This window comes from Pseudophryne corroboree, chromosome 4 (genome assembly GCF_028390025.1).
Source record: "Pseudophryne corroboree isolate aPseCor3 chromosome 4, aPseCor3.hap2, whole genome shotgun sequence".
Classification (NCBI taxonomy): Eukaryota; Metazoa; Chordata; class Amphibia; order Anura; family Myobatrachidae; genus Pseudophryne; species Pseudophryne corroboree.
The window spans coordinates 78,848,020-78,861,088 of NC_086447.1; the positions used below are offsets into that span (position 1 = coordinate 78,848,020).

General features: G+C 43.6%; 1 protein-coding gene and 1 long non-coding RNA gene across 2 annotated transcripts; both read right to left on the reverse strand.

Moving 5' to 3' along the window:
- Positions 1–819: 819 nt before the first annotated feature.
- On the reverse strand, positions 820–5,425 carry LOC134908928 (putative nuclease HARBI1). The gene is made up of 3 exons (XM_063915183.1): positions 4,564–5,425; positions 1,972–4,481; positions 820–1,015 (listed from the first exon to the last, which is right to left on the reverse strand). Exons 1-2 carry the CDS (start codon positions 5,147–5,149, stop codon positions 4,075–4,077), a joined length of 993 nt encoding a protein of 330 aa, XP_063771253.1. The 5' UTR covers positions 5,150–5,425; the 3' UTR covers positions 820–1,015; positions 1,972–4,074.
- Positions 5,426–5,572: 147 nt separating this feature from the next.
- On the reverse strand, positions 5,573–6,507 carry LOC134908929 (uncharacterized). The gene is made up of 4 exons (XR_010175820.1): positions 6,363–6,507; positions 6,175–6,280; positions 5,987–6,092; positions 5,573–5,904 (listed from the first exon to the last, which is right to left on the reverse strand). It is a non-coding gene; the product is annotated as an uncharacterized LOC134908929 (long non-coding RNA).
- Positions 6,508–13,069: the final 6,562 nt, after the last annotated feature.

A 13,069-nucleotide genomic window follows, 5' to 3' on the forward strand; every position in this document is an offset into this window, starting at 1 on the left:
GTTCAAAAGAATCAGTCAGTATAACAGCCAGTTCATATTGGGGTCCACATTTCAAGGGGTACAATCCTCATTGAAGTCCATACATTTTCCACAGTGTAAATCACATTAGGTGTCACATTAAAATATAGGGGGTCATTCCGAGTTGGTCGCTAAGTTTTTCGTTCGCACAACATATTCGCAAAGTTGCGATAATGTTGTAAAATTGCGAACATCCGCCCCCAATGTATTTTTGCAATTTCGTACGCAGTATTACACAAGGTAGACGTATGCCATATTCCAACGCAGTAATGCGAATCCAACGTATACGCACAAACTTCATAGCAAAAATACGATGTCATCTTAGATTTACACATTTCTCTTAAATGTGCTAAGGCTTTAGCAAACAAACGCATAGCAATGGTATTTATCTACTAATTTACATGATACCTTGCAATTCTAACTCAGCAAGCGTCCCTCAATTACAATTCCAATTAGTGTAATTGATTGTGTGCATGACCCATTAAGTCTGCAAAGAATACCTCAAGAACAGTTTGTATGCATAATTGTACATTACCATGTTTATTTTTAAAGAAGTGCAAGAGATATGTAAGCCGTGCCTTGCCGAAATGAAAAGAGTTTAATTTGTTGTGGATGTTTAGTGTGTGAATGTATGTGCTTACATGTTTTTATAATAAATTAGCTACTAACTAACCTAATTTGTATGTTTTAAATATGGCTTTTTTTGTGGTTTTTTTATTTTATTTGTTTGTTAACCAATTCTGTTTTGTAATATCCTTTAATTTTTGGGCAATCAAAACATCACAAGCGCATAACGGTTCAAAATGTGTATTTATTTGTTACACAATTATTTTTTTTTAAACAAAAATCTTTTAAGAATAATTTTTAACAAAAAAACAGTTTTATTTCTTGAGAACAAATTCTTTTAAATTATTCAGTTCAGCCAACATGGCCTCCAAATTCGACTGCATTCTTACAATTATGCCTGCCAGGCTTGAGGGATCTCCAATGGCAACATCTGAAATGCAGAGTAAAAATTTTTTATAATAAAAAAAAATATTACCTATTACATTACAATTCCACAAAGCACACTTTAAGATAAAATGAGATACATCATGGAAGTATTAATTTCCAAACAGTAGCATAGCACCACACAAGCATACTCAGCAATGTTTTTTTTTTTTATAATTGCCTATGTGTAAAAGTTTAACACACCATGATGTACATTTCCTAAGATGGGAGTTATATTTAAGATGTGATGTTGCCCATAGCAACCAATCTCATTAAACTTATCTTGTAGAAGGTGGTAAATTTCAGAGAAGTTGTTATTGTTTGTTTGCTATGGTAAATCTCCAAGCTACAATCACACCCCAAAATTAGTACATGTAACCCCATACTGGTCAGCAGTCACATCTGTAGTGAAGCAGACATTTTTTGTGTGATGTTTTCACCTGCATCATCATACTGCATATTATCATCTTCAGAAGGACAACATATCCTAGCATCCCCACACTCCCTGTAAGGTTGCCTTACATCAAATATCACGTCAAACATGTGTTTCAAAAGCAATTTTTTTTTTTTGGCGTGTAACTTTCATAACACATATCATTGTGTCGTTAGTCTGGCTAACAAAGTGACTCCTGCGACTTTTGTTTGTAAATTTTGCAATAGCCAAGCTCAATTGTAAAAGTAAAAAAACACCCAAAAAATAACTGGGGTCTAAATGTGTATCATAAAATGTTTCACATACAAACCTTGTTGTGCAGGAAAACCTGTCAACATAGTGATTAACAACCAGATGTACACACTGTACATATAATGTCACGCACACAAATGTGAATGCATCATCCATACCATGATGAAGAAGACAAGCATTTAACCTAGACAAAAGATTGGCCACAGTACAAAACTGCATTTTTTAGAATGTTTATATTTTTACATTTAAAAAAAAATAATTAATGTGTGGGAACTTACTCTCCTCTGCCACTTGGACACTTCCCTGTAGTGGCTCCGGGGCCTCTGATGCCCATTCTGTCTGCGACGTCGGCTGGCTGGGTGATGGAGGCTGGATGGGTGGTGGTTGCTGGCTGGGGGATGGAGGCTGGAGGGGTGAGGTTGGCTGGATGGGGGATGGGTGCTGGATGGGGGAAGGAGGCAGGATGGGGGAAGGAGGGTCAAATTGTGTGAGTGGATGGAAGGGGGATGTAGTTAGAGAGTGGGATTTTGAATTATAGGGTGAGGGTGTGGGTGAGTTATTTAGGGACACAGCGGGTGAGGGGGGCAGAGAGGGGAATTTGTCCAAACTGTGGGCTTGGGCTGGAGAGGGGGTGTGGCCTGCAGAGGGGGTTTGTGCAGGTGAGGCATAGGTGGCAGGAGAGGGGGATTGGGCAGGAGAGGGAGAGGTGGCAGGAGAGGGGGATTGGGCCGGAGAGGGTGATTGGGCCGGAGAGGGGGATTGGGCAGGAGAGGGGGATTGGGCAGGAGAGGGTGATTGGGCCGGAGAGGGGGAGGGTGATGGCGAAGGGGATGGGGATGGTGAAAGTTGCTGGTGTTGCCTTCCAGCACCAGCCCCTTGCCGTTGTGCTCGCCCTATAATGACATATGTTAAATTTGTATTAAAACATAATTATTTTGTCCCACAGCATATTCCTATTACTCGGTTCTGTACCATGTTAAAGAGACAGGGTTAACATTACTAAGTTAGTGAAATATATATTAGGCTGATGTTGGCCTTAGCAAACAAACCTATTATCTGTAAAAAAAAAAAAATACCTTCTATCCAAAAAAAAAAAATATTCACATTTTAAAATCTAAACAACATCCCCAGTGTGATAAAACGCACCCATTTTTAACATTTGGTGAACCACTGAGCAGGTTATTTTGTTCAGTTTTCTTCCTGTGTTGTAATTATGCACAACATACAGTCAGTACCATACCTCCCAACAGGAGTCTCTCCAGGAGGGACATAATGTTCTGCTCCGTCACTTCCCTCTTAATGTATGATTGCCATCACTTGTGCTGAGAAAACTTGAGACTAACAATTAAGTGACAAATCCCTAAGCAGAGTATTCTGTTCCTCTTGCAAAAGGTCATATTGGGAGGTATGCATCACTGCATAACCTACCTACACACACTCATGCTAATTTTTTTATAAAACATTTTAGCACTCACACTTAACTAAAGTTTGCAAAGGTTATGCGTAAAACCCGTCACAGCACGAAATGTTACTTACTGCGGACACATAGGGTCCTGATCTGATGGCGGAGCTCTGCCAGGAGGTCTGGCGTGCGCCTCCGCAGGTCGCTCCAGCGCCTCTCTAATTGGATTATGCTCCTGCAGCAGCGGAGGCGGCTCCGTAGCAGGTGGCGTACCTCCGCGTAGGCCTCGCGTTTAACCCTATTTGGGATAAAACGCCCTACGCGTCGGTCCATCACCGCCACTAGCAAGCGGAGTTCCCGCCGTGTGAATGGTGCTGCACGCATCATGGCAATGGCGTTTTCCTTTTTTGGGCATATATTTATAGTGTGTGTTAGCATGTGATTGGTCTAAAATCTATGCTGTCATTAAAATAAACTTTATTGATGTCTGCAATGCTGTGAAGAGCAGAGTGGTAAGTTCTCTAGAGCGGAAATACGCAGTCGCGAAAGCGAAAAAAAATATATATTTTCACACAACCCCCAACACAAACACCCACACGGACACACACACACACACACACACACACACACACACACACACACACACTTAGAATTAAATTAACACAAAACTGTGTACTCACCACATTTTGTGCGATAAATCAGCTGCACAGTCACAAAGTGGCCAACATTTAGTTTCATTTGTTGGTGTTTATTTTTGTAAAAAACAGGATTAGATGAAAAAAATCAAATAAGGACACTATTTAGGCACGTCACATTATTAGATTCAATGAAAAAAACATTGTAAGCTTAACATGTTTAATGTTATTTTTTAAAAACATAATCAGATATTCCCACACACCCTAACAATAACACAATGACCTTACAATAGCTACCGAAATGACATCTGACCAAAATGAGCATAAGCATACAGTGTTTTTTATTAATTTCTAAAAGTAAAACCAAAAACACTAAACCTGAAATATTCTTCCACAATGCTTGCCCTTACTTGTCTTCCCCTCCGTGAAACACTCCCCCCACCGAATCTACGGACAACCCCTGGCTCCTCATCTTGCAATTCCTCTGTGTGAGGAAGCTCTACGCGACTCCTTACCGCGATGTTATGTAGTATAGCGCACAGGACCACTATTTTACTTGCCATCTCCGGCGAATACATAATGTCGCCACCAGTGCGGTGGAGCACACGAAAACGTCCTTTAAGGACCCCAATTGTGCGCTCCACCAGCTGTCTAGTGGCAGTAAGCGCGGAGTTAAATGCCGTCTGTGGTCCTGGCCTGGGATTACGGTAAGGAGTCATGAGCCAGGGGGTGCAAGGATATCCACGGTCTCCTGTTTGATGAGAAGATAAAATTAGAATGAGAATATTCTTTATTTTTTAAAAATTTGCAGGAAATTATGTTGGCCAACTCACCCAATAACCACATGTCTGCTCGTTGACTTGATCTTAATCTCTGCCATATCCCTGATTGTCTAATGACATAAGCATCATGTGAGTTTCCGGGAAACATGGCATTCAGGGAAAGGATCTGGAGGGATGGGCCACAAACAACCATTACATTCAGAGAATGAAACAGTTTCCTGTTTCTATAAATTTCTTCATTATGTCTTGGTGGCACAATAGCTACATGTGTACCATCCACAACCCCAATAACATGTGGGAAGCGACTACCACCTTCCTCAAATTGCCGCTTCACCACATCTAGGGCACCATCATCCAAAGGCATAGCAATAAATTGCTTCACACGCTTTATGAAAGCCTGGCTGACACGCCGCAGGACCTTACTGAACTGGCCCTGCGACATGCCAACCAGGTCTCCCACAACATGTTGGAATGACCCTGTGGCCACAAAATGTAACACAGCAAGGAATTGTGTCAATGGTGGTATTGCTGTAGGATACCGAATTGAAGACTCCAGATCACTCTCTATTATGGAGAGAGTGTCTAGGATTAGATGTGGTGGCAGCCAGTATCTTCGCACAACCACATCATCTGGCATCCCAAAAAGGAGGACACGGGTGGGGAAAATTGGTGGCCTAGCACGCCTCCGTTGCCTTGGTTGATGAGGAGCCGGTTGTGGTTGGTGGGCTGGCGGTTATGGTGGGAGTGCTTCCGTGGGTTGGGGTGGGAGGGCTTCAGCAGCCACAAATACCGACATCACCAACTTAAAATAAAGGTAATAATATTGAGAATAAGACAATTTCAAATTTCAAATTTACAACCTTAATCAAAGTAACATTGTCTGGGTGTAAACTTACTGCAGGAGCATACGACATTTATTCTGGATTCAATTACGGACCAAGTATAAATTGTGTAAAAAAAGGGAAAGCACAAATTAAATTGTAAGAACAAACATAGGTTAACCAAACAAAAACTCAATGTGTAAACAAACCAAAATTACACATATAATAAGAGCATCACAAATATTTCAAACAGCTAAGTATAACTAATCAAAAATATGTAAAAAAGTAAAACTACATTCTAAACAAAATGGAGCCCTTTAGTAGCTATTACAGGCAAGAACAGCACTACTTTGCGGATCAATCCGGTAAAATAAAATAAAAAACAAAAAAATTAGTGATGACAAACATAAGCTAAACACTTTGAACACACACAGACTCCACAACACACAGGCCTAGGGGACTTACCTGCTCCAGAAAACAACAGAGATGAGTTTGTGCTTAAACTTGGCCAAAGAAAAAAGGCTAACTTGCCAACAAAATAAATGTGGATTAATTCTCCAGCCAAAAATACCTACAAGAGACACAAAATGAGGGTAAGAGCACATATAGACCATTAGCACAAACAGACACACACACAGGCCTAGGGGACTTACCTGCTCCAGAAAACAACAGAGAAGATTTTGTGCTTAAACTGGGCCAAAGAAAAAAGGCTAACTTGCCAACAAAATAAATGCGGATTAATTCTCCAGCCAAAAATACCTACAAGAGACACAAAATGAGGGTAAGAGCACATATAGACCATTAGCACAAACAGACACACACACAGGCCTAGGGGACTTACCTGCTCCAGAAAACAACAGAGATGATTTTGTGCTTAAACTGGGCCAAAGAAAAAAGGCTAACTTGCCAACAAAATAAATGCGGATTAATTCTCCAGCCAAAAATACCTACAAGAGACACAAAATGAGGGTAAGAGCACATATAGACCATTAGCACAAACAGACACACACACAGGCCTAGGGGACTTACCTGCTCCAGAAAACAACAGAGATGATTTTGTGCTTAAACTGGGCCAAAGAAAAAAGGCTAACTTGCCAACAAAATAAATGCGGATTAATTCTCCAGCCAAAAATACCTACAAGAGACACAAAATGAGGGTAAGAGCAACATTTAAAAATTTTAAAACAAAACAGAAACACTAAAGTACAGGTTAGGCCAAAAAATAAAAAAACAAACGAAAAACAACATCTAAAAACAGATATTCTTACAAATTCAGAAAAACACCTGCATTGCACCAACAAACATACTTGCATTTAACAAAAAGACGATTGCAGGAATACTCACAAACGGAAAATCGCAAAAAAAATGCAATACGGTGTATATGCTATAAGCTAATAAACGGAAAACTGTATGCTTGACAATGCTAAACTTACTCCCTCTGCAAAGTACAAAAGAGCACCTTCTCGCACGACACAGAAACTCCATTCATCACCAACACACTCACAGCGTGCAAACCAGGCACTTAAATAAGCAGTACAATCAGTAGCACTATTCGCATACTGTACACCTGTGTGAATGAATGCGCCGCACGTAGGTATAAATAGCCACACACCTGGCCGTACAGACATCTCCAACATGGCTACTCGTGAGGATTTAGCAGCAGAGATGGACCGCATTATGCAGCAGCAGATGGCATTGGCAAAAAAACGCATAGATTGCCAGAGACGAATGATGGAATTCGCCTCTGCGGATGTGGAAGACGCAGGACCCAGTACTCTGGAAATTTCAGCTTCTGAGCCCCAACAATTAAGTGGGGATACCCTGCCAGACACACATACTGGCCAACTGAGGGAGAATCATCATTAGCCACACAAGCACAACAGATAGAAGCTGCTAGTGACGAGGAAGATGGTGAGGAGCAACAGGAGCAAAGCTCACAGGCTACCTCCAGACGAAAAAAAAGACAGCCAGCATTCACTAAGAGGGAGTTGCGTGTTTTGGTCACGCAGACCATGTCCAAAATACATAGAGGACCAAAAAACATGGGTGCTGCTACGAAAGATCGCATCTGGAGGGACATCACACATTCTGTGAATGAAGTCGGCTCTATCGTCAGAACATCACAGGAAGTTAGACGACGGTAAGTGCATCTTGCCAGTCCATTCTCTGTGCTAAGTAGTCTTAAAAATGTAGTTACATGTGATGTTGTGTATAGCAAACAAAAGCAGAACATGTGTCCTATATATTTATGTCCAAAATTAATAATACTCTACCTTGCCCCTATTTCCCCAAACATATGTAGTTGGGCCGACTTCAAATCCCGCCTGAAGGCAAAGAGGTCTGCGGAGTGGAATGCCTCAAGGGCTATAGGTGGAGGACCAGCTGTCGCTGTGGAGTTTACAGACTTGGAGGAGATGGCGATGGCCTGTGTCAGTTATGAGGAGGCCCAAGGGGTGTCTAATATGGACACGGACCTGCCTGAGATCCTGACGGAACATGACTTGCCAGGTAAGTTTACACACTTATTTGTGTGGTCTTTAAACTGTATTTCTAAAACAATACCTAATTCTTTTTTTGTACTCTTTTCCCACATATTCTTCTATTTGCTTGCAACATAACACAGCACAGGGGGGTGAGCAGTTGGAGTCACAGGAGGGTTATGTGGCTGAGGCTGAGGTGGAGGGACCTAGTGGGTCTGGCAGTGTGGGATGACAAATCCCACCTCTCCAGGTTCCAACTGGCCCCCCCACCCAACCCTCTGCTATCCCGGAGATCCTGCTTGAAATAGCTAGGTATGGTGAGAGCCTAAATGCTTTTCAAGACGGGGTCATCCGGGAGGTAAGCCAGATAGCTGTCCGGCTCAGTGAGCACCGAACCAGTGTTGAGCAAGGTGTTGCTCAACTCTGCCAAGGTCTGGCAGAGATCAGGCAGGGACAAGAACAACTTGCCTCCTCATTCCAAAGCCTTGCAACTAACATCTTGCAAGGCCTCCAGGCCATCGCTGTCTCCCTTGCCCACAGTGGCAGAGAGCCACCCACATCAGCTCCCTCCCCTGCCCCTGCCCAGGAAGAACAGCCCACTGGGCAGGGCCAACGAAGGTCGCTCCGCAGACCAAGCCAAGAAGATCAGCATCAGGCGGGGAGAAAAAAAAGAAAGTGATGTCTCTCCAGATGTGCAGCACCCATGTTTTTCATGTTGTCTCTATGCTATTTTGGAGTTGGCTTGTGTGGCCAGAATGGCTCACTCCCTCTTAGTGAAATGTATTCATAATGTTTGGAGGTATTGTAGCCTGTGAGCTTTTTTTTCAGAAACACCAGAGCCATCTTCCTCTTACTAGTGTGCTATGTATTGCTGTGTTTGTGTGGTGGATCCTAATTCTTTCTCAGTTGGCCCAATATTGTTGTCTGGCAGGGTTTTTTTTTTTTAATTTACTTTACTTCAAATTTTCATTTGGTCAGAAGCTGGAGTTTTCCGAGTACTGAGTTCTGCTATATCATTTTTGTCAGTGCCATCTGCTTGCTGCTTGGTCCATCTCTGCCTGTGAGACTCACCTGTAGCCATGTTGTTTTGATGTAAAAATATATTACTACAGTAATAAAAAAATTAAAAAAATAACAAACTGTGTACTTTATTCAAGGTAATGCATTAGGTAAATCTTAGTGCCAGGAAGATTAGGTAAGCATATAGACACTTGGGAAACAAGGGAACAATCTGCAAATTCCTAAAACTATTGCATCTTTTAAATTCCTACAGGTATGCCTTGCACCACACTTTAAGGTCCATATTAATAAAAATGACACAACTCGTTTTATTATTTACTATGGGCAACAGGACATCATTTAAAACATTGACAGATATTAAAAACAAAGATTAAAGTATCATTTATGCAGAAATGTAACCGTATGCTGCATTATGGTGGTGTCTGTTTATTTATGTAAAATGTTGCAGCTTTTAAATTACATTTTGGATAATTTTACTTGTTTGGATTTGGTAGTCTTACACACATTAAAACCTGCCCTTTAAAAAAATGTTTACACACCAACTTGAGCACAAATAACAACCTTATTAGGCAGTGTGACAGATTTATATGTGATTAGAATAAACATGTAATGTGGGTTCAGACAATTGCTGTTTGCTGACTTTCATCTGAGCAGTATTTAACAAGTAATTGGCCAACAGATGAATGTGCTCTCCAATTAACTGCTAATTAGTGCATACACACTTGTAACAGTACTTCGCAAATGCAGAGTAATAGGCCCTACACACTGCCCGATTTTTTGAAAGATATGAACGATCTCGTTCATAAATGAACGAGAACTCGTTCATATCTTTCAGTGTGGAGACTCCAGCGATGAACGATGCGCGGCCCCACGCTCGTTCATCGCTGGTCTCCCGTCGGCTGTGCATGCAGGCCAATATGGACGATCTCGTCCATATTTGCCTGCACTTCAATGCAGCAGCGTGACGGGGGGAGTGAAGAAACTTCACTCCCCCCGTCACTGCCCCCCCGCCGCCGGGTCGCTCGTCGGCCGTATCCGCCGTCGGGCAGTTCGGCGGCGGGTCGGCCAGTGAGTAGGGCCCCTTACTTCAGACCTACTCGGCTGCTGCGTGAAGATTGCAACGGATTCCTATGTTAGTTTTAACAGCGACAATGTTTTTATGCGAAAAACACGCCTATTGCCAGTTGCATACTCCCACACTGTACGCCCACTTTCACGCCCATGTCGGACCATTGCGAAGTCTCGCCTCCGCCACTCCCCGTTTTCGTTTGTGAGTAACGTGTGTTTTTTTTTAAAAAGTATTTTTGCACATTTGTCGCATCGTTGTGCTCGCGCATGCGTATTTACGCTTTTGCGCATGCGCGGTTAGTTAGGTTTTGTACATTTGCGATGCGATGAATCTCTGCGAACAACTCGGAATGAGGGCCCTAGTACATCCAACACTTGGCAGATAATCACCAGTTCAATGTGGCAGTGTACAGGTCCAATTAGCGATGATGACAACATATGGGAAGGTCCAGTCCCAAAGTACAGTTTTTGGAGACTATTTACTAAGCCTTGGATGGAGATAAAGCAGACGGAGATAAAGTACCAACCAATCAGCTCCTAACTGCCATGTCAGAGGCTGTGTTTGAACAATGACAGGAGACGATTGGCTGGTACTTTGGGGGTCATTCCGAGTTGTTTGCTCGGTAGCAGTTTTTAGCAGCCGCGCAAACGCATAGTCGCCACCCACGGGAGAGTGTATTTTCGCTTTGCAGGAGTGCGAACGCCTGTGCAGCAGTGCGCCTGCAAACACATTTTGTGCAAAACAAGACCAGCCCTGTAGTTGCTTATCCTGTGCGATGATTGCTGCGACGAGTGACACGGTAATGACGTCAGATACCCGCCCAGCAAACGCCCGGCCACACCTGCGTTTTTCCAAACATTCCCAGAAAACGTTCAGTTGACACCCAGAAACTCCCACTTTCTGTCAATCTTCTTGCGACCGCCAGTGCGACTGAAAGCGTCGCTAGTACCTGTGCAAAACCACGATGCTCGATGTACCCGTACATCGCGCGTGTGCATTGCGGTGCAGACGCATGCGCAGATTTGCATTTTTTTTAACTGATCGCTGCGCTGCGAAAAACAGCAGCGAACGATCAACTCGGATTGACCCCCTTTATCTCCAGCCACATTATCTCCGTCCAAGGCTTAGTAAATAGACCTCTGTGTATCCTAGAAATGACGCGAGGAATCCGGTCACAAGACGCGTTATATACGTGACAGGTGGAACCTCCACAAGGAATGTAGCTCTGTGTTGTTTTCCCGGCTGGAGTCTTCTGGGTCAGCCTGTGACATCAGTTGGGATCATAGTATAGAAAACCAGAATACAGGTTGGGCTCCGTTAACATTCGTTCATTTTTAATAAAATCATGAAAATGTATTATCACAACTGAACATACAATTATTACCTCCCTTGGAGCAACAACACTATGGCCCTCATTCCGAGTTGTTCGCTCGCAAGCTGCTTTTAGCAGCTTTGCACACGCTAAGCCGCCGCCTACTGGGAGTGAATCTTAGCTTATCAAAATTGCGAACGAAAGATTAGCAATATTGTGAAAAGACTTCTCTGTGCAGTTTCTGAGTAGCTCGAGACTTACTCTGCCAGTGCGATCAGTTCAGTGCTTGTCGTTCCTGGTTTGACGTCACAAACACACCCAGCGTTCGCCCAGACACTCCTCCGTTTCTCCAGCCACTCCCGCGTTTTTCCCAGAAACGGAAGCGTTTTTTCACACACTCCCATAAAACGGCCTGTTTCTGCCCAGAAACACCCACTTCCTGTCAATCACATTACGAACACCAGAACGATGAAAAAACCTCGTAATGCCGTGAGTAAAATACCAAACTGCATAGCAAATTTACTTGGCGCAGTCGCAGTGCGAACATTGCGCATGCGCAATTAGCGTAAAATCGATGCGATGCGAAGAAAATTACAGAGCGAACAACTCGGAATGACCACCTATATACAGTATCGCGGGTCCGTCGGCCAGTGTGTACGAACGATATGTCTGTGAACACCGTCGTTCACAGACATATCACGTCGGCCCTGCAGCACAGCCGATGACAAATATATCTACCAATATATTGGTGCGTCACTTTGTGTGCATGGGCGGTGAGTGACGGCTGAACTGGGCGGACGCATGTAAATGCCCGTCTAGTTCATAACATCAGTCCCGACGGATCGGACAGTGGAAGTCATTCTGAGTTGATCGATCGCTGGCTAGTTTTAGCAGCCATGCAAACGCTATGCCGCCGCCCACTGGGGAGTGTATTTTAGGTTAGCAGAAGTGCGAACGCTTGTGCAGCCGAGCTCTGCAAAAACAGTTTGTGCAGTTTCAGAGTAGCTCTGAACCTACTCAGCGCTTGCAATCACTTCAGCCTATTCGTGTCTGGATTTGATGTCATACACCCACCCAGCGATCGCCCAGCCACTCCTGTGTATTTTCAGACACGCCTGCATTTTTGCAAACACTCCCTGAAAACGGTCAGTTGACAACCAGAAACGCCCCCTTCCTGTCAATATTCTTGCAGTCATCAGTGCGACTGAAACCTTCGCTACAACCTGTGCACAACCACAACGAGCTTTGTACCTGTACGACACGCGTGCGCATTGTGGCCCATACGCATGCGCAGAAATTATGATTTTTCACCTGATCGCTGAGCTGCGAAAATCGTCAGTGAGCGATCAACTCGGAATGACCCCCTGTGTGTATGCACAGCACACTGCCTGCTGCGTCCATAGATATATCTGCAGATCAATTGATCTGCGGATATATCTGTTAGTGTGTAGCCAGCATGGACAGTCAATCTCACAGTGACGTGGGGTCTATTAATGTAAATTTGATTATTATAACTTGTTAGAGGACAGTTCTTATTCTCACCATATTACTTGTAGTGATGGAATCGCAGCTTCAGCCAACTGTCCCGCTGCTTATCTTGCCTGGCAGTATGGCTCTGGCTCACTGTATTCTCATGCCAAACAACTTGGTGACACAGGCACTGCGTGATAATGAGCCAATACTGGCCGCAGGTCTGTCTTACCAGGAGAACCGAACATGCTGCTGCAATGCGCCCTGGTATTCCAATGCAGAGTTAAGCGGCTCCAGATGGCTGTGAACGCATGTGTGGTGACGGCTCCATGTAGCTGTGTGCGCCAACTTCCAATAGCTTACAAGCGCTGATAACAAAAGTTCC